The following is a 26,147-nucleotide window of genomic DNA, read 5'->3' on the forward strand; positions in this document are numbered from 1 at the left end:
ACAATGCTTTTGAAGACACGCATTACATGAAAAATATTGATAGAAAATTGACTTCGAAATAATCGTAGGTACACCCCATACACGGTTATTATATAACGTTCATGTTAAGATGTATGTTTGTACTTTGTTGTCGAGAAGCCCTCATTATATTAATGCTCGACAGGTTTGTTTGATTGACTGAATATGCTCATGCAGCACCTTGAAAGTGTGAAATACAAGTGTGTATGTGTTGTTATTTCCTCGATCTATGTTGTATTCGTTACCACCGTTTGGTGTACTGGTTTGTTTATCTTTTTAGAGAAAATATGTATGTATTTTCGCTGAATTGAAAGAAACTAGCCAACACACCAAACAGTGTTTATGAATAAAAGCCGACTGTAAGAGATTAAATATTTCGCTAACATAATCAGTCAGCGCGGTGAACCTTATACAGCTTTGTCGTAGTTTGAAAAGAAGACCTGTGTGCCAAACCCGAACAAAACGTTTAAAAACTGTCACAAAACTGCACTTCTTTGCCTTCGGAGAGAATGATACATAGCAACCAGATGATTGACAGTGGAAACATTTGGAAGGAAACTGGACTGAAAAAGTAGTGTCCGATAGTTCCAAAGAGGTAAATATATACTATGCAAAATATGATAAAGAATGTTGCAGATAACACTAAGCAGAGAAATCGGCCGATAATTGCCTACATCTTGGGAATTCGACTTTTTTGTTTTTTGCACTTACGTTTACGGTTTGCTAGTTTCCACAAGCGGTTGTTTACATGTGCGGAGATATAATAGTTAAAAAGGTTACGAAGGGGATGCTTTATTTCAGTTGCCATTTCTTTAATGTAACTATTCACAGAATCAGATCATGTCGCCTTGTTTGAATCAATGACATATCGATGTCACGAATATTGGCCTTCCTGATTCAGAAACATTAATGGGACTAGTATGACTATCCGGAACATTTAATGTAGATTGAGATAGGCATGTCGTAATTAAGATTCAACGTTTCTGCCACCAGAGGGGGGAGCTCCTTAGATGGAAAGGAAGGGTTTTATAACTTTCCAAAATCCAGAACATAATGTTCTGGTTCCACAAAACTTTTCAGCAGGTTTCTAATAATCAGCATGCTTCGTATGTGAGTCGTGTAACTCCACTGTTGATTGTACATGCGCAATAAACTATACCATCAGCGTTTGATCATTCAACAAAAACATAATTAAAACAAAATGTGTACATGTTTTAAAGTTAATGTACTTTTAGTAATGAGAAAAGTAATGATTGTTTATTTCAGTAAATGTTTCTGTGCAAAATACCTTCAATGTTTATCATTGTCAAAGGAGCACGTGTTTGGAGGCTTGGAAAGTAAACTTTAACCTTTCTTCTCAATAGAGTCAAAACGTACCCATTTATGCCATTAATCATTTCCTAATAATATCGCCACTTCAATTGATATAATTAATATAATGTAACTACGTGCTCAATAACTAAAGCATCACAGTCATATCGTTATTAAAACTTCTAAAAAAAACTATGCAGCTGCATCTTCCGAGTCCCTTCGTAGCCATCCATGTCTTTCCCACGTTTCACACTCGGCAATAGTAGCCGGAAGTTCGTGAGTGGCGCTTTCAGGAAGTCGCATCGCCAGCAGGACTACGATGAGACACATGGTTGCAAAGATGGCACCCGGAATCCACATCGCGATTAAGGCCTAGTTGGAAACACAATTTATATTATGAAGCTTTATAAAGATGATACTTATAGATGCATCAATTAGTTAATGTTTGTTTTAAAGTGAAGTACTTCACAAAGTATTTGAAATAACTGAATAGTTAACCAAAGTTGTCAAAACAGATTATAGAGATCCTTGTGCTTATATACTCTTAGGTAGGTTTACGACTTTCGTCTTATTTTTCTAATAAATGATCTATATGGAGATCACAAATACTAGAGGAAAGCAGAGCGGATTTCGGAAAAAAAACAAGAACAATATACCTAAATTGTAGTCTAACTGGCATAATGCATACACAAACAAAAATCCAAAGTATCAGCATTTTGCAGCTGACGGCTTTTCTATGGATAGATTATGGCCAAGGCAAATTAAAATTTATCTTTGAACGGTATTTCTTGTACAATGGATAGGGTCTATCTTCTCATCCTTTAGTTTTTGTGTTCGTGTGTCGTATCTTTGTACAAATTGGTATGCGTATTGCTTGTTGTTCACGTGTCGCCATCATTGCTTACTCTATTCTTAGTTTAAATCACTTAAACAGTTGAGATGCATTAAAATATATATCTGTACATTCTTCTATGATAAACACATATTTATTTCAATTCAATTGATAGCCTTGTTCTTCTTGCTTTATACGCATCTAAATTACAGATCATATCATATCGATTATAGGAATTTTACAGTATGAGTAGCACAGTTCACTTTCGACACCTGTACAATGTTCTAGACATAATTATATATGCATGTATGTGCTAGATCGTAAGCAAAAGTAATACTCAAGTTATAAAATATATAAAGTCACTCTTGTTTTTCATCATAAATGGTCTAAAGTTTTTTATATTTTAGCCCATTTAAATGTACATCTGACGTACCAAATTACTTGCAAACGGCGCTAGAAGACCTCCAATTCGAGAGATAGATGATGCAATCCCCAGACCGCTATTTCTGAAAGATAAGGTTATTAATGCTATCGATGCAGGCCGTTTATTTTCAACCATCTTTACTATATGCTGTTGTTTTAATGGTATATACTTTGACTTTATATGTGCTGTTTAAACCAAGCTAAAGCTATTTATAATCAGTTCGGTTAATATTTGTATTTCATATTCCAGTATTGTTCTTGCATTCTTGGTCAGACTTCAACAGAACTACTATTCTAAGATGCAGTACTTACATATTAATGCGACTTTTTGTACCTGTAGTTTGTAGGGTAAATCTCGGGCGTGTAGAGAAAGACGGTGCTTAACGAACCAGTGCTGGCGGACTTGCCCACTAGAGAAAAACCTGTTGCCACTATGGCCGCTGCCCTGACCCCAGCTGCAAATTTAATTGGAGTGCTTTTATTGAATGTATAAGCAATGACATTCTGAAAGAATCCAATAAATACTTCTTCTGGTCAAGGCATAAGCGCTTTCTCGAACCAGCCAAAGCCTGCTACATTTCCACCTACAATGGCAAAACAACTGCCAATAGAAAACGCAAGAATGATACAACGTTACCTTCAACAATGGAAATATGAAAGCCCATGCCCGACACAAACATAATACACTTGTACACACTGTTGTCAGCTATGACACTACCATTTTCCTGTGCAATTAATCTTACTTCGTCATCTGCAAACAATGGTAATTTAAAACGTCCTTGCTAGCACAAACTCTGTAAATGTACCTCAGCATGAAAACAAACCCCGCCTAAGGCCTAAATGAAGGGATTATCGCCTTGAAACGGTCAGTGAAACAAGAGTTCATTGTAACTCTTGTCTACCGGAGTTTTAAACTACTTTACATGTCCATAACCTCCCATAATTATCGATAATTTTAAGTACTCATCGACAGGACATCAACATAACCTGTTAGCGAAGAAATCAAGTCGGAGCATCTGTGCTAGCTCTTAAGAGGTACGACAAAGTTATTTAAAAACAACTGTAAGACAAAGCTCGCATCAACAACGACACACTGCATCCAAACATATTCAAGATACAATGCACCAAGACACAGGCAATATACACTGTTATTTAAAAGAGTTCGAAATGTCGTTATATAATTTGATTAATATTTGTTTCCAGTAAAACATGTATGCGCCATCCGGAAAGCTGTGAGAGTGCCATCCTGAAAGTTGTGAGAGTGTTAATAGGATATTATATTATTATGAATATCGGCAATGAAAGTGTTAAATTTATAAAGATCAATTGAAGTGGTAACCAATATGTTAATGATAATAAAACAAGGGTCAGTTTAATCTGAGTTACAACCTTCAAACATTTAACAAAACATTTGATTTTTTTCATTTATTTGTTTTAATACGTGTCTTGTTTGTGATTTTTTGTTTTGTCGTCTGACTTTGGCGTTTACCCTTAGACATTAAACGGGGTTTATGTTTAAACTTTTTGGCTACTGAGCTTGTTTCTTTAGTTTACATATGAATATTGAAAGAGTACCACGACTATGGTCAAACTAATGACATTGGTCTTTGATTTGTTAATTGTAAAATCGATATGGTTCTCCAATAGGGATCTTCTTGCTATGACAACCTCCTACCCTGATCAGAGAGCATCGATTAAATTTAAATTGTTCGGACAATATCAATGGTGGTCACATGCAGGTCTCACCTCGACAATGTTTGAGGACTTTTGGCCGAATAATATTGAAGTTATCAATATGACATTCTTTTTAAGTCCATCGCGACCTTGATCTACAAATTTATAGTCATAAGTATTGTTTGTCAATCACCAATCAAGTGAACGGACTGTAGGACCAAGAAAACTAAAGAAGTCATTAAGACCAAGCTTTAATTTTCAAAGTCAACGCTACCTTGAAATTTCCCCTACTGACCTCAATATCGATACGGGTCAGCTGCTGCCAATGACCAACCCTTCCATTAAATTGGAGGACATAAAGTCTAAGTGTTATCCAGTTATTATTTCGGACAAGGTTTGGCCTACCAACTGACCGACCGACATGTTCAAAGCAGTATAACCCCGATTTTTACAGACAAGAGAAAACATCAAGCAACTAACTGTATATAACACGCATGAACAGACTATATTCACTTCTTAACAAAGGAAATGTCACGTTTCCCCTAACTATCATACCATTGTGATACCTAAGTGGAATATTTATGTACGAGTCGGAAAAGAACACTTACGAAAAACTGTTAGAATAACGGTGGAAATCACCAAATTGATGGCGGCTACCGCGAACCATAGGATCATTGTCCGTTTCCGTCCGATCCTGGAAATAAAAACATAATTACATGTATGTATATTGTTCTTGGTATCGCGTGTACCTTGAACAAAAACAATACATTCTTTTCCTGCAAACTCGGATATGTGTGCAGGCTCTGTATAACAGACAATGTTAAGCGATTGTTAGAAAGCTTTCAGCACGATGTTGGTGCCGATACTGCATCTCTTTTATCAGGACAATAAAAAAGCAGACGTGACAATATCAGTATCACATTCTAAAACTCTGTTTATTAAAAAAGATAAATCGCAACTATTCCACAAACAACACACACTTACTTGTTAAAAAGGTAGAACTCTAGGGTTAGAGATGGTACCTCTATTGCACCACTTAGAAAGAAGTTAATAAAGCGATCGCCGGCCAGATGAGAAGATACCAATATTAGCCCGTAGTACGTGCCCGTGGCAACGATCCTGGTGTAACGTGAAACTGTTAGTTTCTAGTGATGTTAATTTCGACGGCTATTGTCATATGGTGATCGCAAAAGTAATATAGATTTTGTTTTGTTTTTGTAAAAAAACCTTAAAACAATGTGCGAATTTCATATGAAATAGACAAAAATCCCAAAACAATCTCTTTTTCGCGAGATACATACTTACCAGCTGTACCACAGTATGAGCGTATTTGCCCGAAGTGCAGGGTTCCGTAAAATGTCAATAACTGTGTATTTTTCTACTGTGGCTGCTGCTTTTTCATTTTTCATTTGCGTTTTGTTTCCTTTAATATCAGCACTGTTTTTCTCGGTTCTTGTATATTTGGCTTTCCCATTAACAAGAACGAGCGGCCTGTCCATGGTAGACTTGACACGCACATGTTCATCAAAGACAGCTTCAACCTTCGCATAGTCGACATTATTCCATCTAGCAGCCTTTTTCAGTATGTGTTTGGCTTCTTTGATTCGGCCATTGCTGATCAGCCAGCGCATAGATTCATCCATCATCCTGTTATATACGAGGTAGATGTTATAAATAATTATTATTATTTGAAGGTAAAGACCGGTTCTGAAATTTATTTAATGTTTCTATGGAGCTATTCCAAGATAAACGAGCTTCCAAAACAAAAGTAAATAATTAAAATCAGTATGTAAAGCGTCACCTACCACCACTGAAACAACGCATACAGCGAGCAGGTGGCAAGTGCGAGCTGCAGGTAGCGCCAGTCAACAGACTGGAAGAGCCAACCAATCAGCGTGAGGGCCATAATGCCAAAAGACCAGGCCAGGAAGGTGATAGCCTCGATATGAGATCGCTGCTTTCGCGGGAAAATTTCTAGTGCCAAAATCTTTCCCGTACATACCATACCCTGAGAATAGAGAGCGGATTTGTAATGGGGACGATATATTGTGAATAATTTGACAAAACGGAGTTCATTGGAAATGCTACTATGTGAAACGTTAACCAATGGCATTGGTTATGGACGCCAATTAAGAATCACACTTTTGTAAATTAAAGACGGTTAAAAGCAACTCAAAACAATTAGCAAAATCGCCGAAAAGCTCAGCTTAATGCACATTTTCGTGACTGACGCTAAAATAACTATAAAGTACCAATATTGCAGTAATTGTCAATTTGTAATGACCCATACCCAGCACAATTTAGGATTTGTATCATTCATCTCCGATATTGTTAGAACTTAAATATTCAGAAGGTTTTTGGTAGGACTTGAGAAATTGAAGGAGAAAAACTGAAAAACAGAAGAAGGAAATGATTAAAAAAGCTGGTAATGAAACGTTATGGAATATTTTGAAGGACCTTCAAACGGTAAGGTGGAATCTTAATACTGTAGGGGGCTCGCCCTAGTTTCACGCTAGTGAATGTACTTGACGCAAATTTATATCACAACTTCGCTTCAACTTACTGTAGGCCGTGTGAACAAGCTCAGCTTGGCTCTCAAGTAACCAACTCAACTCTGATAATACGCAGACATTCTGTAGTTCGTACCAATTGTCAACCACGTATTGAAAACAGTTTATAAGTTTTAACAGTTTTATTGCATTAATAAAGGTGAAACATCACTCGAACTGGGTACAAATGTTTATACAGAAATATTATGTATTTATATCATAATATTCATTAAAAGTCACTAGTTTTCGCTGGTGCGCACGTTCCGAAAAACCCGTATTATATAATATAATTTATTTGTTATATTATTTATTAATCTAGCGGTGTTATTTCTGTAGTTCAACGCGATTTCAATATTGTTCTGGTAATGCAATCTAAGCGAGATAACTCACAAAAGTCACCCTACTTGCTTATAAAAGTTGTCTGTGCGTTATATCTTCAATATGTATACTGCACAAGATGGACTTTGTCAATGAACGTTAGTAAAACTACTTATAAATGATCAATTCATACAAAGTCACATAAGTTATACGTTTGCTGAGTGATTATTTTATCAAGTAGTTCTTTAATGTAACTATTGTAATTATTTCAGTTGAAACTCAGATTTATTACTTTAGCAAACGTAACGTGGTTCTGCACTGAATAAATGCTTGACTCAGACTGCCTGCCAACGAAAATCGTGGCGCTTTTATACTCGCACAGTTGGCAAAACGTTACCACCAATAAGAATGACGGCAATGCCACCCAAAACGTTGGCAGTGCCAAGAACAATTATGGCAGTGACAACGATTTGAATGGCAGTCATGTGACTGCCACAAAATAGAACGTTTATGTGAATCAAAGGCAGCCATCTTGGAAAAATATGTAACTGATACAAAGAAAGGCTCCGGACATAGCCTTAAGTTTTGGAATGTAAACATAAACAAATCAAAAAGATGAGTCACCTTATACATGACTGCACTTGACCTTAAACGAGCGGAAGTTGCGCAGAAAAACAAAATGGCTGACATTGTGCGAGTACAAACCTTTACGATAAATAATGCAAGAAATATGGATATAACGTCGCACCAGCGGTGAGGAAAACAAATGCATCTTAACACCAACATATCGAGGAAAGCTATTGTTGAACGATTTAAATTTAAAAGCATGCATCTGTTGAAAACGTTCACTAAATGCTTACAATTACCGGGTGGGGTAAAGTTTATCTGAAATGCACTTTTGGCAAATGTAAATACAGAGTCAGTTCATGATACTTTTACCCCTCCGAATATCATCATATTCTGAATAAAATCGGGTAAGTGTTAAATAAGATAACTTTAAATAGTATAGGTTACATTTATAATGTATTTATGTTAATAACAAGAACAAGTTTAAATTTAAATTAATGTCTTGTGTCCCAAAATCCGGGCACAACATTGCCCCCCACTAATAAAAAGGGATGCTCCTGCAGCCTTCATTTTTTCCTGTTAATCTGTCCCTTAATATGCTTAGTGTTCTCCTTATCACTATCAGTTATTTGCTGGTCCAGGTGATTGACTTTGCGTTCAATTCTGCAAAGCTCTTTGTTTGTTTCATCCAAAGATTTACAAACCCTCTGAAACCCGGAGAGGAACATTGCGGTCTGTGCCTCTATGGCTGCAACAATGTTTTTTTTTCCATCGAAGCCATAGACTCTTGTAATTTCATTGGTGTTTTGATGTTGTCTGCTTGGTCCTCTCCACATTTAGGCGTTTTCCCAAGAAATAAGGGGTCAGTCAAGTCTTGCAAAACTGGCATTACAAGATCCAGTTCCGTGAGCCTTTCGTCTAGGCAAGGGGTAGGTGCAATGTCAACTGCCTTGCGCTTCCTTTCGTATGAGGGAGTACGTGTTTCTGTCTGCTCAAAGATTGGATTTCTAGGAATGTCCCCAGCAGTTTGGAAGGCCGGAAACGAATTTTCCATGAAGTGACCAACCTCTGTTGACGGCATTTGATTTCGCTGATCATTTTGGGCTACCTGTCTAACGTTGGGACCAATATCAAACATCGAGTAGACTCAAGATCAGTGTAAGTCAGACCATGCCCTGCGACATCATATGGTTGTTGGACAACACTGCTGAAAGCAGGGACAGAATTTTTCCCTGAATGTATTTGGACTTAAGTTATCTTCTGTGCTGGTATCTTACTAGCCAAATAGTCCTTCAATGGGACTGCTCGAAAGTCAGGCACATTCCCAAATGGCTGAAGTGCAGGCCTGAATGACGATAGTGACGACACTTTCGGTGGTGGTGGTCCCTTGGGGCTTGGTGCAGTTAACGTGTGGTCTTGTCCGTCGTTGTTCTGAAACGGGTCCTCTTCAAAACCTACGACATGTGGTGAAGGCACCTCGCAATCAATTATAACCATGTCCTTTTCCGTTACATATCAAGGATTCGTCGAGGCCCTTAGGATGTCCTTCAGTTCACCCGTTGGTCCGTTCTTCTTGACCTCATTGATGTGTCCCCTCTAGCGTTCCGTATGGTTCCACAAGGTGTCTTTGTCCTGGCATCGAAAGAAACACCTGGTACAAAAGAAAGGCACTCTCATTAATAGGGACATGGGCTTTGAGAATGTGAGCCACGACCTGATAACGACACCCAACCTTGTCACACCTTCTGCACCGGTACTGTACTCTGCTCACAGCTGACATATCTGTCTGGATCTGTAAAATCAACAATGTTTTTATAACTCTTTATATACATTCTCTGGAAGACTCGCTTGATTGCCTTTACCTTACTAAGCATATTCGCAAAAGTCGTACGCGTTATTTTGTTAATCTTATATGTTTTGTTTTTGCGTTTCACAACAGAAATGGTTTTTTTTATAACGTTTTACAAAATGCGCCGGCTGGACGCCCGTTTGACCATTGTTTTTTTTATTATTTATTTGTTCTCATTATTACTCTTTATGTGCATCTAGTATGTACATTTACAGTTTTCACAACAATATTTAACTTCTTTTATATGTATAACTGTTAAACACACTTTCAGCTCATGTATTATGTTTGCATATAATACACCAATTAACACTGTTGTTGAAGTTGAATTTTGACATCCGTCACCCACTTAGAGGGGGACCTCCCCTGGTACATCTTCAATTTGTCATGATGAAACACTTTAGTTTTCCCTTTTTTATCTACTTGTACAACAAAATTAACCCTTGACTGCTTGCTTGTGATGACAAAGGGACCGCTGTATGCCTTTTCTAGTTTCGGGTTAATTCCAACATGACGGGCCTCATGTAAGCACCAGACTAAATCGCCTTCATTGTATTCGGTGAAGAATGCCCGAGTATCATACATCTCTTTGCTACGCTTGGCGTCCCGCCCAATATGGTCGCGTGCTACGCTATGTGCAAGAAGCATTTTGTCTTTCAGCTCCCTCACATACGATGTTGCTGGAGAATCAAGGGCGGTGTTGCTTGTCTTCACATGGTGCAATGGAAATATCAGGTCCGCCGGCAATCTAATATTGCGTCAAAGGGCAATCATATTAGGTGTCAGCGTTGTCGCCCTGTTAGGTGTTGACCTGTATGCTCCTGCCAGAATACCAAGATGGAGGTCCCAATCTTCTTGGGAATCTTTCAGATATGACTTTAACATCTTAACAATTGTTCGATTAAATCGTTCCACCTGGCCGTTACACTGCGGACGCCGTGGACTGGTTCTCGTTTTTTTAACACCGAGTTGCTCGCACAGCTGTTTGAAAAGGTTACTTTCAAAAGCGGAGCCCTGGTCAGTGTGGATACTTATAGGAGTGCCCCATCTTGCCACTATGTCATTAATTATCCTGTCTGCACAAACTTCTGCAGTTTGGCTTGGGACCGGCCACACCTCAACATACTTGGTGAAATGATCAGCTGCGACAAGCACGTAGCGGTTTCCCCGTGGCGTAACCGGAAGTGGCCCCATAAAATCCAATGCGAGGATGTCCCATGGAGCTCCGGCCCTAACATGACCCATTGGTGCACGTGGCTTCTTCTGGGGAAGCTTGTCTGCCTCACAAACGTCACAAGAACTTACGTAAAGCTTAACGTCTTTCTTCATCATATACCAATGAAAGCTTTCCAAGAGTTTTGCCTTAGTGGCCTTAACCCCCATATGACCGCCGGTCAATCCATCGTGGACAAAGCACATAACTTCATTTTTTAGTTCATTTGGTACAACCATCTGCGGTTTCTTTTCTGGAGACTGTCTACGGTAAAGAACACCATCAACTAAGGACAGATTTTCCCAGATGATATCATAGTGCCTTGCCGCCGGGTTCTTGGACGCCATCTCTTCTCTATTTGGTCGGCGCGCATCTAGCATCCCAGTGTAAACCAGCTCAAGATCACTGTCGCGGGATTGCATGTTGGCGATATCTGCAGCTTGGTAACCATCTAACCAATTGCAAACAGCTCTGGGTTTTGATGGTTCGGTGGATGATGTTGACGGCTTTTCCGCATCGATCGTTCTGACCACCGATATAGCGTCTTGGTCACCAACATCTGGGGGTTCGATAGTTTGGGCCCTGATCTCTTCACCTATGACTGGAAAATGTGGCTCTAAGCGCATAATCTCCGCCCATCGTTTGCACTTTGAGCATGGACCGCATTTAAATGGCTCGTCTGTGTCAACCGCGTCGCACGTGCAGTCGCTGGGAACCGGACATCTCGACAACGCGTCACAATGACCTTGAAGACGACCATGCCTGTACTCAATCTCGAATTGATATGACGCCAATATTTCAAGCCACCTAGCCACCTTACCATTAGCCTCATTCAGCCTGAATAGCCAAACGAGGGCCTGGTGGTCTGTTCGAACCCGGAACTTCCGGCCTAACAGGTATTGGCGAAAATACTGAACGAAAAAGATGACTGCCAACAACTCCCGCTCTGTTACACTTGCGCTCCGCTCTCAAGACCCCACCTATGCCAGTACCAGAAGCGTCAACATCTAAGATAAATTGTCCAGCATCATTACGAGGGCAACCCATAATATCGGGACTTGTCAGGCACTGCTTCAGTGTGGCGAAAGCCTGTTCACAATCATCGCTCCATACAAATGGTTTGTCGATTTTTGTCAGTTCGGTCAATGGATGGGCGATCTTTGCAAAAAATTCACAAAGCGGCGGTAATAAGACCCAGTGGCTACAAATTGTTTCACTTGTTTAGCGTTGACTGGATGCGGCCAAGCTAGAATTTTGGCCACATTAGTTGGGTCTGGACGCAAACCCTCAGCAGAGACCACATGTCCAAGAAATGTTACTTCCGTCTGCAATAGCTGACACTTCTCCGGCTGCTACAATGCGGTCTAAAACTTATGCTGTTCTGGTCATATGCTCATCAAAACTGCGGCCAAAGACGATGATGTCATCTATGTATACCAGACAAGTGACCCACTGGAGCCCTTGCAACGCGAGCTCCATAACACGCTGAAAAGTCCCACTTGCATTATTGAGCCCGAATGGCATACGTACTATCTCGTAGTGTCCGTTTTTACAGCAAAATGCTGTTTTCGGGATGTCCTCCTTTTTTACTGGTATTTGAAAATAACCACTTGTAAGGTCAAAACTACTAAATATGTTGGAACCCGCAACCGCGTCGAGACAGTCCTGAATTCTAGGCAAAGGGAAGCCGTCTGGTTTCACTAGCTCATTGACCTTTCTATAGTCTACACATGGTCGTATTGCCCCTGATTTCTTTTTGACAAGGACAATTGGTGAGGCCCAAGGGGAAGTGCTTTTGCGTATGACACCCTTCTGGAGTAAATCTTCAACCGCCTTTTTCTCTTCATCAGCATGCGCAATTGGAACTCGTCTGGGCCGCTGTTTTACTGGCGGGGCCTCAACTGTGTTGAGTGCTCTGCTAAATCGGTGAGACCCAAGTCCCATTCATGTTTAGAAAACGCGCCCCCGTACTTCACTAAAAACCTGACAATATCTCTTGTTCGCGCTGCCTTCTGCCTGTCGCCGACCGCTCAAACAGAGATTTCAAGTGATCAGGAACCTTAGCAACTTCACCCCGCATATCCATACATACTGGCTGCTCATCGGTCGCGCTTCTGATCTGCACCCTTCGGACCCGGTCCGCATTACTTTCCTCCTTCGCATCTTCCTTAGGAGCCAAAACGCTTACTACACGCTCTACTCGCACAGCCATCCCTATCTCTGCATCCTGTTTAAGGGTTGTCGCAGTAAGGAATGGGTTAAGTATCCTCACATGTAGTGGGGCCGTTGATGTTAACGAGGGTAGATGCCATCAAAAGCGGGTACCTTGTCTTGAACGATTCTGTGGCTTCCACAATGTAGTTTGCCTCCTCGTCCAGGTCATCCTCCTCTATCCTCTCAACAAAGACATCAACCACGGCTTCAGACTGCGCTGGCAAACAAATGTCCTCCGCCACTACTCTTTCCTCACCTTTCGTAGATTACCTTTCCGCAAGCACGGTATCTCACACCCATTAAGCAAAATAAGGTCTTTGCTTAGAAGTAGGTCAGCCGGGCCACCGTCACCGCCAACCAACACGTCGTAACCAAGAAGCGCCTCGTCTTCTTTCTCCGCCACTGCGAGCTCTTTCTCCATACCTAGTGGTCCCAAGGTAACCCTAAACGTACCTTTACCCCAAGGTCCGCATGTGTCTCTCCGCTCTTTAGGACCCCCGCCTGCGTGCTTGCATTATGTACAAAAATATGGCCTTTGACTACAATTTTCTCACTTAACTGGACCTCCCTCTGGCCGCGAGAGACGGTCCCTGCCTGTTTAAAGCCCCGCTTTCTTGTTTCTCGGTATCCATACCGCTCTTTTCCTGCTTCACCACGCGTTTGTTTATGCACTCCCTGGCGTAATGGACTCGCTCGTGACAATTAAAGCACTCAACGTTGTTCATTCTCCTCTGTGGCCGATTTTGCCTCGAAGCCTGTTCTAAATGTTCAACACGTTGCAACAGTCGTTCTAGAAGCTGTTGCTGGTTGTCGGGTGACGCGGGTTTGCTCTCATCCTTCCGTTTTGCTGTCGGGGCTTGAGATCGCAATGTCTTCACGTCCGCCGTTCGTCGTAACTGCTCTTCACTCTCACCCCCTAGCTCTTCAACGTCAATATCAACATCAAAAGTGCGTCTGGCTGCATTTCTGCCCCTATCACCCCTCAGTCCAGCCTTCATCTGTATCCAGCTCACCACGTGGAACACGGCCTCATCTATATAACGCGGCTCCTTGTTAAACTCTATGGCAAACCTAGCTTCTTGATCTTGCAAATCGTCGAAGAATCGCCTTGTGAGATCTTCGTCCCGTGAACGTATGTCCCTATGCCGATGGGCTTTGTCGTAAAGACGCTTTAATTCGGACGCGAAATCTTCAGCGGTCTCACCATGTTTTTGGTATCGTCTGCTGCATCTAACAGCAAACAATTGTTCTGTTTCGATTACACGGTACCTGCCCGTTAATTCCCCGACTAGGGCCTCGTAATCACTCAGAACGTCTGCTGATATTTGAGAAAACACAAACTCACTTGCCTGCCCCTCGATCTTCGGTAACAAATTGTCTAAGCGCTCCTCAAAGTCCCAGCCTTGTCGGTCAGCAATTGTCTCAAACTTCGTTAACCAGACGTTCCAGTTCTCTTTTCCCGTAAATGGTGGTAATTTAAAGTGAGGCTGGTTTTGTCGCCGGTCTCGAGATGTGTGTCTCCTTGCCTGTCTTTCAAACGCCATTTGCCGGTCGGGCCTCTCGACGCCATAGTCGTCGTCCATGTGGCGGGCTCTCATGTGCTCCGGGCTAACAACCTCACCCCGTCGGTTGTTATGGGAGTTGTTGGCATCCGCTCCCCATCTGTTTTCATGTGCGTTTACTTCCGGTTCCGGGCCTATCATCGGTCTGTATCTTTCCCTGCTGTTATGTGCTTCCGTTGGCACATGTGCACGCTGCGCCTCTTTAAGTACCCGTAGCTTACTGACCACCTCTTTCAAAACACCAGCCATGTCTGACATCATTGCTGTTATTTGCGCCTGGGCTGGTTCGCTTACGTCAGGATGCGTATGCCGCTCAACAGAATTTGCGTTGCGGTATGGGCTGCAGTCACCACCCTCCTCTTGTTCACCGGATTGCTCTCTTGCTCCCGTTCTTGTCCGGCTTCTAGTTCTGGGGAAGGTAACCTCTTCATCGCTTTCGTGGCTTGCCATGTTATGGGTAGATGCGTCTCACTGGATTGGTATAAAATAACCAATCCCACTTCTGACACCAAAATGTAGGGGGCTCGCCCTAGTTTCACGCTAGTGAATGTACTTGACGCAAATTTATATCACAACTTCGCTTCAACTTATTGTAGGCCGTGTGAACAAGCTCAGCTTGGCTCTCAAGTAACCAACTCAACTCTGATAATACGCAGACATTCTGTAGTTCGTACCAATTGTCAACCACGTATTGAAAACAGTTTATAAGTTTTAACAGTGTATTGCATTAATAAAGGTCAAACATCACTCGAACTGGGTACAAATGTTTATACAGAAATATTATGTATTTATATCATAATATTCATTAAAAGTCACTAGTTTTCGCTGGTGCGCACGTTCCGAAAAACCCGTATTATATAATATAATTTATTTGTTATATTATTTATTAATCTAGCGGTGTTATTTCTGCAGTTCAATGCGATTTCAATATTGTTCTGGTAATGCAATCTAAGCGAGATAACTCACAAAAGTCACCCTACTTGCATATAAAAGTTGTCTTTGCGTTATATATCTTCAATATGTATACTGCACTAGTAGGACTTTGTCAATGAACGTTCGTAAAACTACTTATAAATGATCAATTCATACAAAGTCACATAAGTTATACGTTTGCTGAGTGATTATTTTATCAAGTAGTTCTTTAATGTAACTATTGTAATTATTTCAGTTGAAACTCAGATTTATTACTTTAGCAAACGTAACGTGGTTCTGCACTGAATAAATGCTTGACTCAGACTGCCTGCCAACGAAAATCGTGGCGCTTTTATACTCGCACAGTTGGCAAAACGTTACTACCAATAAGAATGACGGCAATGCCACCCAAAACGTTGGCAGTGCCAAGAAAAATTATGGCAGTGACAACGATTTGAATGGCAGTCATGTGACTGCCACAAAATAGAACGTTTATGTGAATCAAAGGCAGCCATCTTGGAAAAATATGTAACTGATACAAAGAAAGGCTCCGGACATAGCCTTAAGTTTTGGAATGTAAACATAAACAAATCAAAAAGATGAGTCACCTTATACATGACTGCACTTGACCTTAAACGAGCGGAAGTTGCGCAGAAAAACAAAATGGCTGACATTGTGCGAGTACAGAAACTTTACGATAAATAATGCAAGAAATATGGATATAACGTCGCACCAGCGGTGAGGAAAACAAATGCATCTTAACGCCAACATATCGAGGAAAGCTATTGTTGAACGATTTAAATTTAAAAGCATGCATCTGTTGAAAACGTTCACTAAATGCTTACAATTACCGGGTGGGGTAAAGTTTATCTGAAATGCACACTTTTGGCAAATGTAAATACAGAGTCAGTTCATGATACTTTTATCACTCCGAGTATCATCATATTCTGAATAAAATCGGGTAAGTGTTAAATAAGATAACTTTAAATAGTATAGGTTACATTTATAATGTATTTATGTTAATAACAAGAACAAGTTTAACTTTAAATTAATGTCTTGTGTCCCAAAATCCGGGCACAACAATACCTGTTGAAATGTCCCAGCGACAAGTCGGAGCGCCAACAACATATAAATATTTGATGAAACCGCCATGACGCCCATCGTTGCTAGGATACCCAAGTGCGAGATAACATGAACCGTTTTTCGGCCGACACGGTCCGCTAAATGCGAGGTGGTGATAGCTCCGATGCCTTGTCCGACTATCACAAGTGACTGAGCAAGAGCCGCCAAGTTTGAACGCCCACAAACCAGGCCCCACTAAGAACAAAACACAGACTAATGTGATGTAAGACATGACACTTGCCTCATGATATGAAGGTTATATGTACAAACATGCTATTTAACAAAAGAAGTACTTAAGTATACAAATAATTTGCTTTGTGTTTTCCTTACCTCTGTGGCATATGTGAATGCGTAGTTATAGGAAAAGTTCGTGCATTGTTTTGTTTCAAGAAGAGTGGACAAGTTTTCATGAACGGAATATACGCCATATGAGCACTGGTCATCATTAACCTCGTATTTTCTGCCGACAGTCAGGTTCCCGCCATTCTCTACATCCAAGCACGTGAATTCCGGGATGTATCCTGAGTGTTCAAAATAAAGTATATATATGAACCTGTTAACCCAGCTGTGTCGCACCCCCCCCCCCCCCACAAAAAAAATAAATAAAATAAACAAATAAAATAAAAATAAATAAAAAAAAAAACGACATAGTATTGGTCGTTAACAATATAAACTTATTTGTTTTAAGTTGTCAATCCAGTCGGAAGTTTCACAAGTTTCACTTTCCACGTTCGTTCAGTACCAGAAAACTTGTTTGTCCAGGTTTTATGAATTTAGGAAGCCATGATGTGCCTGCATCCAAGGCACTGAGTACCTGATACTTCATTTATATGGGCTCAAGCGCCCAGCAGCACGTTCTGGTTCAATCGCCCCGATTCTGAGTGCAAACAGCGAAAATGTAAGCCAATCAGAGGTGTTCGATGTTTTCTTTTTATAGATTATCTTAGAGTCGGCAAACCATGGCGATAGCCTACAGCCAATGAAAAAGAGCCTAACAGACTCAATTAAAATAAGGAATCCTTACGGCAACCGAAGAGTCCAGCTTTTTGTAAAACATACAATTGTGAAATATGTGCATCTTATTTTTATTTTTTAAGATTCATATTATGTGTCGTAGCTTTATTTCAATATTTTGTAAATGACTTGTTCGCATTTAAACTATTACTTTATTAAAATATTCGTCCATCATAAAACTAAATACCTTAAATCACGGTATGTTAATTGTAAATCGCTGACAAAAGATTTTGCTAAAAACAACTTATATTCGTATCAAAACAGAGTGCTTTAATTTACAAAATTAATGAAAAATGTATTAGCGTGTTGATGGTCAAGTGATTGATAGTTTTGCACTCGATTTTACATCGATTGATCAGAGGGTATATATATATAAATATATATTTAAAACGATATATATATATCGTTATCAAACCTCTGATGAAAGAGAATGGACCTTTAAGTGTTGTCCGAGAATTCCTATTGTTGAGTACATTCAAACCAATGCATATATAAACAAACCTTACAATGGGGAAATATAAAATTCGGTCCAGTTCTGTATATTTATTTTTTAGATTTTATCAACCATAAAGACCATTAAAAGCGAAACAAATTATTGTGCTGTTATACAATTAAGTTTGTCACATGTGGCAACTATAATACAAAATAAAAGCCATTCAAACCAACACCCTTCACTAATGTGACTTCTCATTGCTAAATACTAGACATTTTGGCAACCATTAAGCCCATTCAAAGTCAACGACACTCATGTTGAGCTCTTAAATAAAGACTACTTAATGCAATGTGGAGGACATATTGGATTTCGTGGCAATATTAGAAAGATTCTGAGAGGGACTTAACCCTAGTTGTATACTAAACTATGTTAACGATTAAATAAAAGTAAGCCATTCAATATGTCATCCATTGTAGGATACAAATGAAACTGCATTACCATCAATATAACAAAAATATACAAGAAATCCGAGTGTGTAGCCTTTACGTATTTCGACCTTGGTAAGTACTGAAATATAGTTTTCTTGAACGTCATCCTGAATTTCATTTCCCTCATTATACAGCATCACAATTCAACATCTTAAAGGGGCACATTATAAATTGATGATTTTTTAGTGCATTATTATGTTTAACTCAATGATCAGAACAAGCGTCTGATTTATGTACAGCCAAAATAATATTAGCGATATTTTGGCTCTTTCTTGACTTGGAAACTTTTGGCCACGTAGTATATTGGATTTTTTTAAACGTATCATTTTGTGCATAAAATATTACTCGACCATTTTAGTTGGATCATATTGTGAAAAAATGTCCACATTGGGTTAAAAAATTTAAACTTGTGTAAGTGCAGAAAATGGGAATTTGAATACAAAAAGGTCATAACCCACTCTGGATTCATCCAATATCGCCGTCAAAATCATATACGGCCGCCATTACCAGAATTATGTTAATATAGTTGCGAAACATACTGTGACGCAAAAAGTGCATTGTTTAGGGAAAGGTATTGACTGTTAAGAGATATTGGAGTGAACCTATTCAAAATTTATACAAATATCTCCACAAAAAGGGTTTTTGTTGCCGTGGCAACCATGATTTTCGTAATAAATGAATAATTTACCGATTTTAAGAAGAAATAACAAGATAATTTAAAACGTTGATGCTTATTACAAGGTCATTAACATTCTGCATTGAATATCTCAAGGTCAATGTCAATGCAATTTAAGGCCCATTTAAAGGGCAAAGTACCCAAATCCCACATAATTTTAAAAATCCTGTAAGTTTTTCTATTACTTGATGTTAATAGAAATATGTTCGTTTCCAATGTATAATAACATAATTGTAAATTGAAGATCCGTTGCATTCCCTGCACGTTGGTTTGGTTGGCTCTGAATTGGCCTTATAGTTGCCAAAACTGTGGTCATTATTACTCTGAGTAGGCTTAGTTAGAGCAGCATACGTGCTTTCTGGACCTGAATATGCGTTTGATTTGCTCCAAATGGTTGCCAAAATTATTTGGCACTTGATATAGACATGACATTGGTAAGCCCTGAATGGGCATCATTGCTGCAAAATTGTGATCAAGTTAGACACTAAGGAAAATGAATAAGAGCTACTATGTGTTTGAGTGAGCTGTGTCTTGGCTTTTGTACAGCCCGTCAGAGGTTTGTTTGATAAGGAGTTGTCCACAAAAGGGATACGAAGGGCTGCTGGATATCCATTGGCTCTAAAAGACGGAACTTGGAATTGAGTTTTATAAGGGTTTTAAGCGCTCAGTGGACTTATTAAAATATGTTTTTGATTTATAAATACTGATTAAACCTAGGCAAAAATGTTTTTACGTAACTTGTTAAGCACTGCATGAGCTAAGGTAGGGATATTTTATGTTTAATAAGACTTTTAATAAAAAAAGAGATGATCTATGATTTAATTTGATTGTTAATATGATTTATTAATGCAATATTTTTTTTCAAATTAAACGAAGAAATAAGTAGTATCGCTGTCTATATCGATCATGTCCTCATTCGACATTCAAATGATTTTGACCGTTATATTGAATAATTTATTTTTGTATGACAATAGGAAATAAGTATAAAGCAGTTACCATTTATTCAGTAGATATATATCAAGATTCATACAGCCAGACTGGCGAAAAATTTAAGAAGTTAACATGGAGATATCAAGGATCTTTATTCGATTTTCACGGTATAACTGGTAGTATATATTCTCTTTTTTCCGAATATGCGTCGGATTTCTGGGCAGACTCACCCATTAAACTTATGTCAATAAAATGCAATTATGCAATGTTCATACATTGTTTTGTGTTTATTTTCGAGGTCATCAGAGAATACATTGTTTTGTGTTTATTTTCGAGGTCATCAGAGAATACCAAAGAGCTACAAGCGAACTGTCACTAAGACCAAACATGTCTTTTGCTTCTTTAAGATGAACCTTTTACTTCAGACACTTCATTTGGAGCAGAACATGATTTAAAGGACTACTTCTGAATAAAGAAGCACTTACTTTTCAAGCAGTTTTCAAGGCAATATAAAATTTCAAGTAGTTAAGCATTAAAGGACATTTCATCCAGCAGCCTAAAATTTTGTGCTAACACTCTTTATATAACAGTGCAACTTGAACATAACAACAGGTCAGGTAATTAGATGTACTTTTGATTGACACTAGCTCAATTATCCATAAGACTCTTATACAAATAGCAATTTTGCAACCACCTTTCGCATGCTGTAATGCTATAAAACGTTGGCGTTGTCCAATATTCCCCCCAAATATTATTTTAATAAAGGAACATACAATTTTCAATTCTGCCACCACATAATACAAAGGTCATTTTTTTTTATTATGAAAAATTAAGATACATTTTGATAGAGGTTGTATACATGAGAATATTCATATAAGTCTGATTGAAAAATACCGTTTTATCATAACAATTGCCATTTTTACAATAAATGTTACCATTTTTACATAAAAAATTACCATTTTTACCATAAAAATTACCATTACTATCCAAACATAACATTTTTACTAGCCATTTTGGATGTCATCTTTGGTTTTTCGGTCTGCACCCCATAATTGAAATTTATGCCATCACCTCTATATACAGACTAAGTCGAAAATTGAGGTTGGTCCTGAGATTCTTTTAAGCTTAGCTTACATATGCATCCTCAAGCAAAGTTTCATAATTCTAACCCGGAGTGCACACTTTTATCAAATGTTGTCATAATATGATTGGACTTGAGATTTTTCTCTCTATGTTAAGATTAAACAAATGGTTTACGCTGAATACGGAACCGGTCTTTATTGATAATATTGTTGTAAATTACCTGTAAATACTGCGCTGAGGATGGCAAAAGCAGCAGGGAAGAGGTCAACGAACACAAGGAAAAGCTGGAATACCTGAAACCGCCCCCAGGGCCGCAGGGCGACCAACACAGCGTCCAATTCCTGAAGACTTGTACCTTCCATCGATGTAGGCTGACTAGCACAAAAACAAAAGGGCTTATGCATTTATCCGTAACTTTAATTTACATATATACAAGCCTAAAAAACTATTGTGTTTATCATGCATATACATGAGCTCACAGTTTTATTCAAATCCAAATTAACATAGAAGATGTCATCTAACGCTTTTTTGGACAAGGTAGCAGTGAAGTTTCCCGTAATATTCATAAACACGAGCTTCAAATAAAGATCTTTCGCTCAGATAGGGTATGTCATATTATGGCATGAGTGACTGCAGTTAATCATCTGCTAATCTAATCGTTTACCTTGTTCATGCATGATTTGGCACACAGGGGCTGATCCAGGCAGTGACGTAAGAGGGGTGGAAACATAGGGACGCAACATGTTGAAATGCGTCCCTTCCTTATAGCCGAAATTTACATGGTTTAAAAGTTGGCAGGGTACTCAACATTATTGCCCCCTGAATTCGCTTCTGCCACGCATACCAAAAATATTTCAGTTACATAATGTTAATCTGTAAGCCGATTAAAAAAAGGTTTTGCATTTTTAAATAATTTAGAATTTTTCAATCAATACCTTTACATTATTTACTTTTCAAACTTAAATCTTTAATGCCAAGAGTTTATTATAGAATATAGATTTTATTGTAGAAAGGTAAATCCGTGTTAGACTTTTAGCCCCAGGAACAAATACTTCTGTGATTTAAGGTTTTTTGCAGACTATGGTCTATCCAATTCTACATGACAAGAGCAGAAGGAATAAAAGTATGAAGCGGTATTTGGTTCAAAAATGAAATAGACAATTTGTTAACATTTGTTTGCTTGATTTATAATCTCTTACACTCTATTCATGCATTGTTAAATTCGTTGTAATAAAGCGTTATATTGTTATTTACATTTCATTTTCCATGCTTCTTGAATTATTTTCGTTTGTTAATCCCCCGCCACTGAGTGGGGAGGGGAATATATAATAGGCTTCGTCCGTTTGTCAGACTGTCTGTCTGTCCGCAACATTTAATGTCCGGCCTTTAACTTACTTATGCATTTATGGATTACCATATACCTTGGTACAAATCTTGTCCTCATTGAGACGATGTGCAGTGACCTTGACCCGGCTCCATACCTCAAAGGTTAAAGTCACACGAGAGATGTGAAAGTTAGAGTACACATGCTCTCGTCGAGCCATTACTTACTCAAGCATTGATGGATTACCATATAACTTGGTACACATGTTTACTACATTGAGTGACCTTCTTGGAAACTTTTGTTGTGACAACATAAACATATCTTCTGGATTTCATTTTGTAAGTATTTATTGTTTAAGCTTATGTTTTTTGCACATTGTAGTTTTGTTTAATTGTGCTTCGTTTAAAAATGGTTAAATTGTTCTTCGTTTAAATATGATTGCAAGTTCATGCTATAAAGAATAAAAAGATCATGCATCTATTGATGCATATATTCATTCCGTGTGTGTATTGTGATCCTAACCCTGCACTTTTCACATTGTAGCTTTGCTTTGCGGATAGATTTTCGATTCTAAAATCATTATTTTATTGTGATCTTGGATTCATGATGACTAAAGACATACTTATTATACCACTAATATGAATGCATCATTTATAACAGATAGGTGTGCGGAGACGTTCGTAGAGTCTTACTTATCTTAGATTTTTACATATCAATTATGTGCAGATTACTTTCTTTACCTGTAAGGCTGTTTAATTGCTGTACTCTTGACAAAAAAATACAATGCAGCGTTTATTTCTGAAAAAGGGGGACGGGGCCTGGGGCCTTTGAGAAGGAAAACATTTCGCGGCGTTTTAGTAAAAAGTGGGGGGGGTGTGCATGTTTAACTCTTTATATGCTATCAAACGTCTTATTATATTTGATCGTTACAAGTCCATCTCTCATTTTTCTTGTTCTGAAGCTCCTCTACTAAAGTTTCATCATTGAGTTCACTTAACCTACCACTGTAGTCACTGATCCGCATCATGAGTGTGGCTTTTGGATTTTGTGTTTGTTGGCGAGAAACAACCCTCAGCACTGCATTTAGTGTTTTTTTTCTTCGGTTGGGAGATTACATTACCTCAAACTCGCTTTCACAATCAGAACTCCCAGACAGTTGGACATTTTTGCTCCGTGGTTCCGAAATTTCAAGGCCACCATGTTCAAAAGAATGTTCAGGATCTTGCTGGGAATCAGGTTCGAAATCATCCGAAACAGAATGGTCAGGTTGAGAAAGATCGATATCGGTAACAATGCGTGTGCTAGTGGATTGACAAGATGTACCTGCTGACTTACAGTCAGTGAAGAAAGAATCAATTTGGCAAATATTTTTGTGTCATTATTGTTAAAATGCTTCCAGTTATGCGACTTTTTCTCGAGCACGCTCAAATCGAAAAAGAACGGAATACGTCGTAAAAACACATCATCAAGGGAGACCACTGCGTATAATTATAAGTTTAGTCGATTAAGTTCAGTGTGACTTACCTCTCCTGGCAGCATGAAAAAAACGACGGCAGATATTTCGCTTTCGGCGATGAAATATTGAACTTTAAACGGTCCCTTCTATATAAGGTAAAAAGAACTCCAATGACTGTTATTTCATTTAGATATAAAAGACTAGGCCTGCATGATGAACAGTTTATGCATGTTGTACAAGTTTATATTACATCAGTGCAAAAATACCGTTATATTGCCACTGATAAAAAAAGAACATTGTTGAAACCCGGTATAGAGTAGTAGTTGATGACTTCAAGCATTATAAAATGAACTTTTATCATACAACTTAGTTGAATGCTTATCAAACGAAACGGTGTACAGCAGTTAATGAAAAAAGATATGTGTGAAATTTTGTCAAAACTTGAAAACAGACTTAATGAAGAAGGCATCACGCTCGACGATTTTAATGAGAAAATACGACAGAAAATCATCACAGCATTGTCAGACGTTTCTTATGCAGAAAATACTTCGCAACACACATCCCAAATCATCCAGAATAATACTGAATCGAACGACTCAATACTGAGTGAACTTAATCCAGAGGAACTTATAATACTGGTAGAAACTGGCGCGAATAACTCGTGTGACGAGAGTACATTAAACGAAATTGTAGACACATGTACGGAACCTAACAATGAAACACGTCTACTGAAAAATTTACAGGCAGACATGGCCGATCTGAAAGACATATTACTATGTCATATTGAGAAAACAAACTCTAATTTTCAAAGACTGAGTGATGAAGTAATAAGTTTGAAAAAGCAAAATTCTCAAAGTGCGTGTAGTACTGACAGCAAAATTGAATCTGTACAGCTAAATGTAAACAATACTCAGCTAGACATAAACAAGTTACAGAAGCGAATGCAGTCAATTATGGATATATTATGCCGCTCATTTTCAGCCTACTAAATGTTCGATTTTTAACACATAAAAAAAATAATTGTAAATTTGCAGGAGATCATAATTAGATATTAATGGCATTTCCTCAAATACTGAGATATTTCATTTAAGACACATAAGTAATAATTATCACTTCTTACATCTCTAAGTTTGAGACAGGGTCCAAATAATCATTTAATGATCTTTCAGTAATTGACATTATTATGTCATTATTTTGCTTGAAGACAAATATTTTCATTTTTTGATAATCACATTCATCACCTGTCATATTTTATCAAACTCAGTATCACGTTTAAGGAGTATATAAACACATACATGTTTTCATTAAGATAGTGATGATTTAGTAATCAATAAGGCAACAACTTTGTGTAACTTTGTGAAAGACATGATACTCTATGTCTCTATGTGTAAAACTTTGTGCTTAATACTTTGTGTGCATCTTAAACTGTGTGAACATTCTAAGTGACTCAATTTAATTGAACGAGCTAATAATTAGACTTCTATATTTAAGTTAAACTATTCATAATTCTCTGTTATTTGTTACTGGAATAAAACGTGAAAACAACATGGCACTGCACGTTCCTTTTTGTCGGAGTAACGTTATGTGGCAGACACACGCAATGTCGTGTTGCGGGTGTGAGGCGCACAATGCCGTGCACCCGAACTGTCGCATAAAAGATATACTAAAATCTTGTCAAGGAAAATCAGAGATTTTGCGTGAAATAAAAAATCCCGAATTTACAATAGACACCAATAACGAGGTAAGTCGCAGTGAAGATGTACAATTGCTTCCAGAGACAACATTGTTGAGATTCTATTCTCAAGAATGTTAATTCTAGAGGACTAGAAAATGTTGAAATTCGATACGAGGATAACGCTTTGATAAGAGGGGGCAAAGTTAACCATGTTGGTTTTAGGTTGGAAAAATGGCAATTAGACGACTTGAAAAACGTTATTCTGTATATCGGTGGGAACGATGTATCTCATGGCCAGGACCTTCACGAAACATATAAACAACTGAAAGATGGAATAGAATCAGTACAACGTAGAAATCCGTACTGCGAAATGTACGTTTGCACCATTGGTCCCCGAGCCGACTGTGACGTTAGCCAGGCTAATAAAATGCTGGCAGCGCTGTGCGAAGAAACGGGAGACAAACTTATAAATACATTTAATAAGTTTGTATCCGATGACGGTTCCTC

The 26,147-nt window shown here is 38.6% G+C and overlaps 1 protein-coding gene across 1 annotated transcript; it reads right to left on the minus strand.

Annotated features, from left to right (window-relative positions):
• Positions 1 to 1,029: 1,029 nt before the first annotated feature.
• Positions 1,030 to 21,547, minus strand: LOC128226172 (organic cation transporter protein-like). The gene is made up of 10 exons (XM_052936065.1): positions 21,406 to 21,547; positions 16,892 to 17,082; positions 16,526 to 16,756; positions 6,064 to 6,266; positions 5,564 to 5,905; positions 5,243 to 5,377; positions 4,867 to 4,952; positions 2,919 to 3,039; positions 2,595 to 2,667; positions 1,030 to 1,701 (listed from the first exon to the last, which is right to left on the minus strand). Exons 1-10 carry the CDS (start codon positions 21,545 to 21,547, stop codon positions 1,522 to 1,524), a joined length of 1,704 nt encoding a protein of 567 aa, XP_052792025.1. The 3' UTR covers positions 1,030 to 1,521.
• Between the last annotated feature and the right edge of the window lie 4,600 nt (positions 21,548 to 26,147).

Source organism: Mya arenaria, chromosome 3 (assembly GCF_026914265.1).
Source record: "Mya arenaria isolate MELC-2E11 chromosome 3, ASM2691426v1".
Classification (NCBI taxonomy): Eukaryota; Metazoa; Mollusca; class Bivalvia; order Myida; family Myidae; genus Mya; species Mya arenaria.

Coding starts and splice junctions, on each gene's coding strand:
- LOC128226172 (XM_052936065.1), bottom strand. CDS start 21,547: ATGGAAGGTACAAGTCTTCAGGAATTGGACGCTGTGTTGGTCGCCCTG. Junction 5,906..6,063: donor TATGCGTTGTTTCAGTGGTG/GTAGGTGACGCT, acceptor CGTATATAACAG/GATGATGGATGAATCTATGC. Junction 1,702..2,594: donor CGCCGTTTGCAAGTAATTTG/GTACGTCAGATG, acceptor GTTTCCAACTAG/GCCTTAATCGCGATGTGGAT.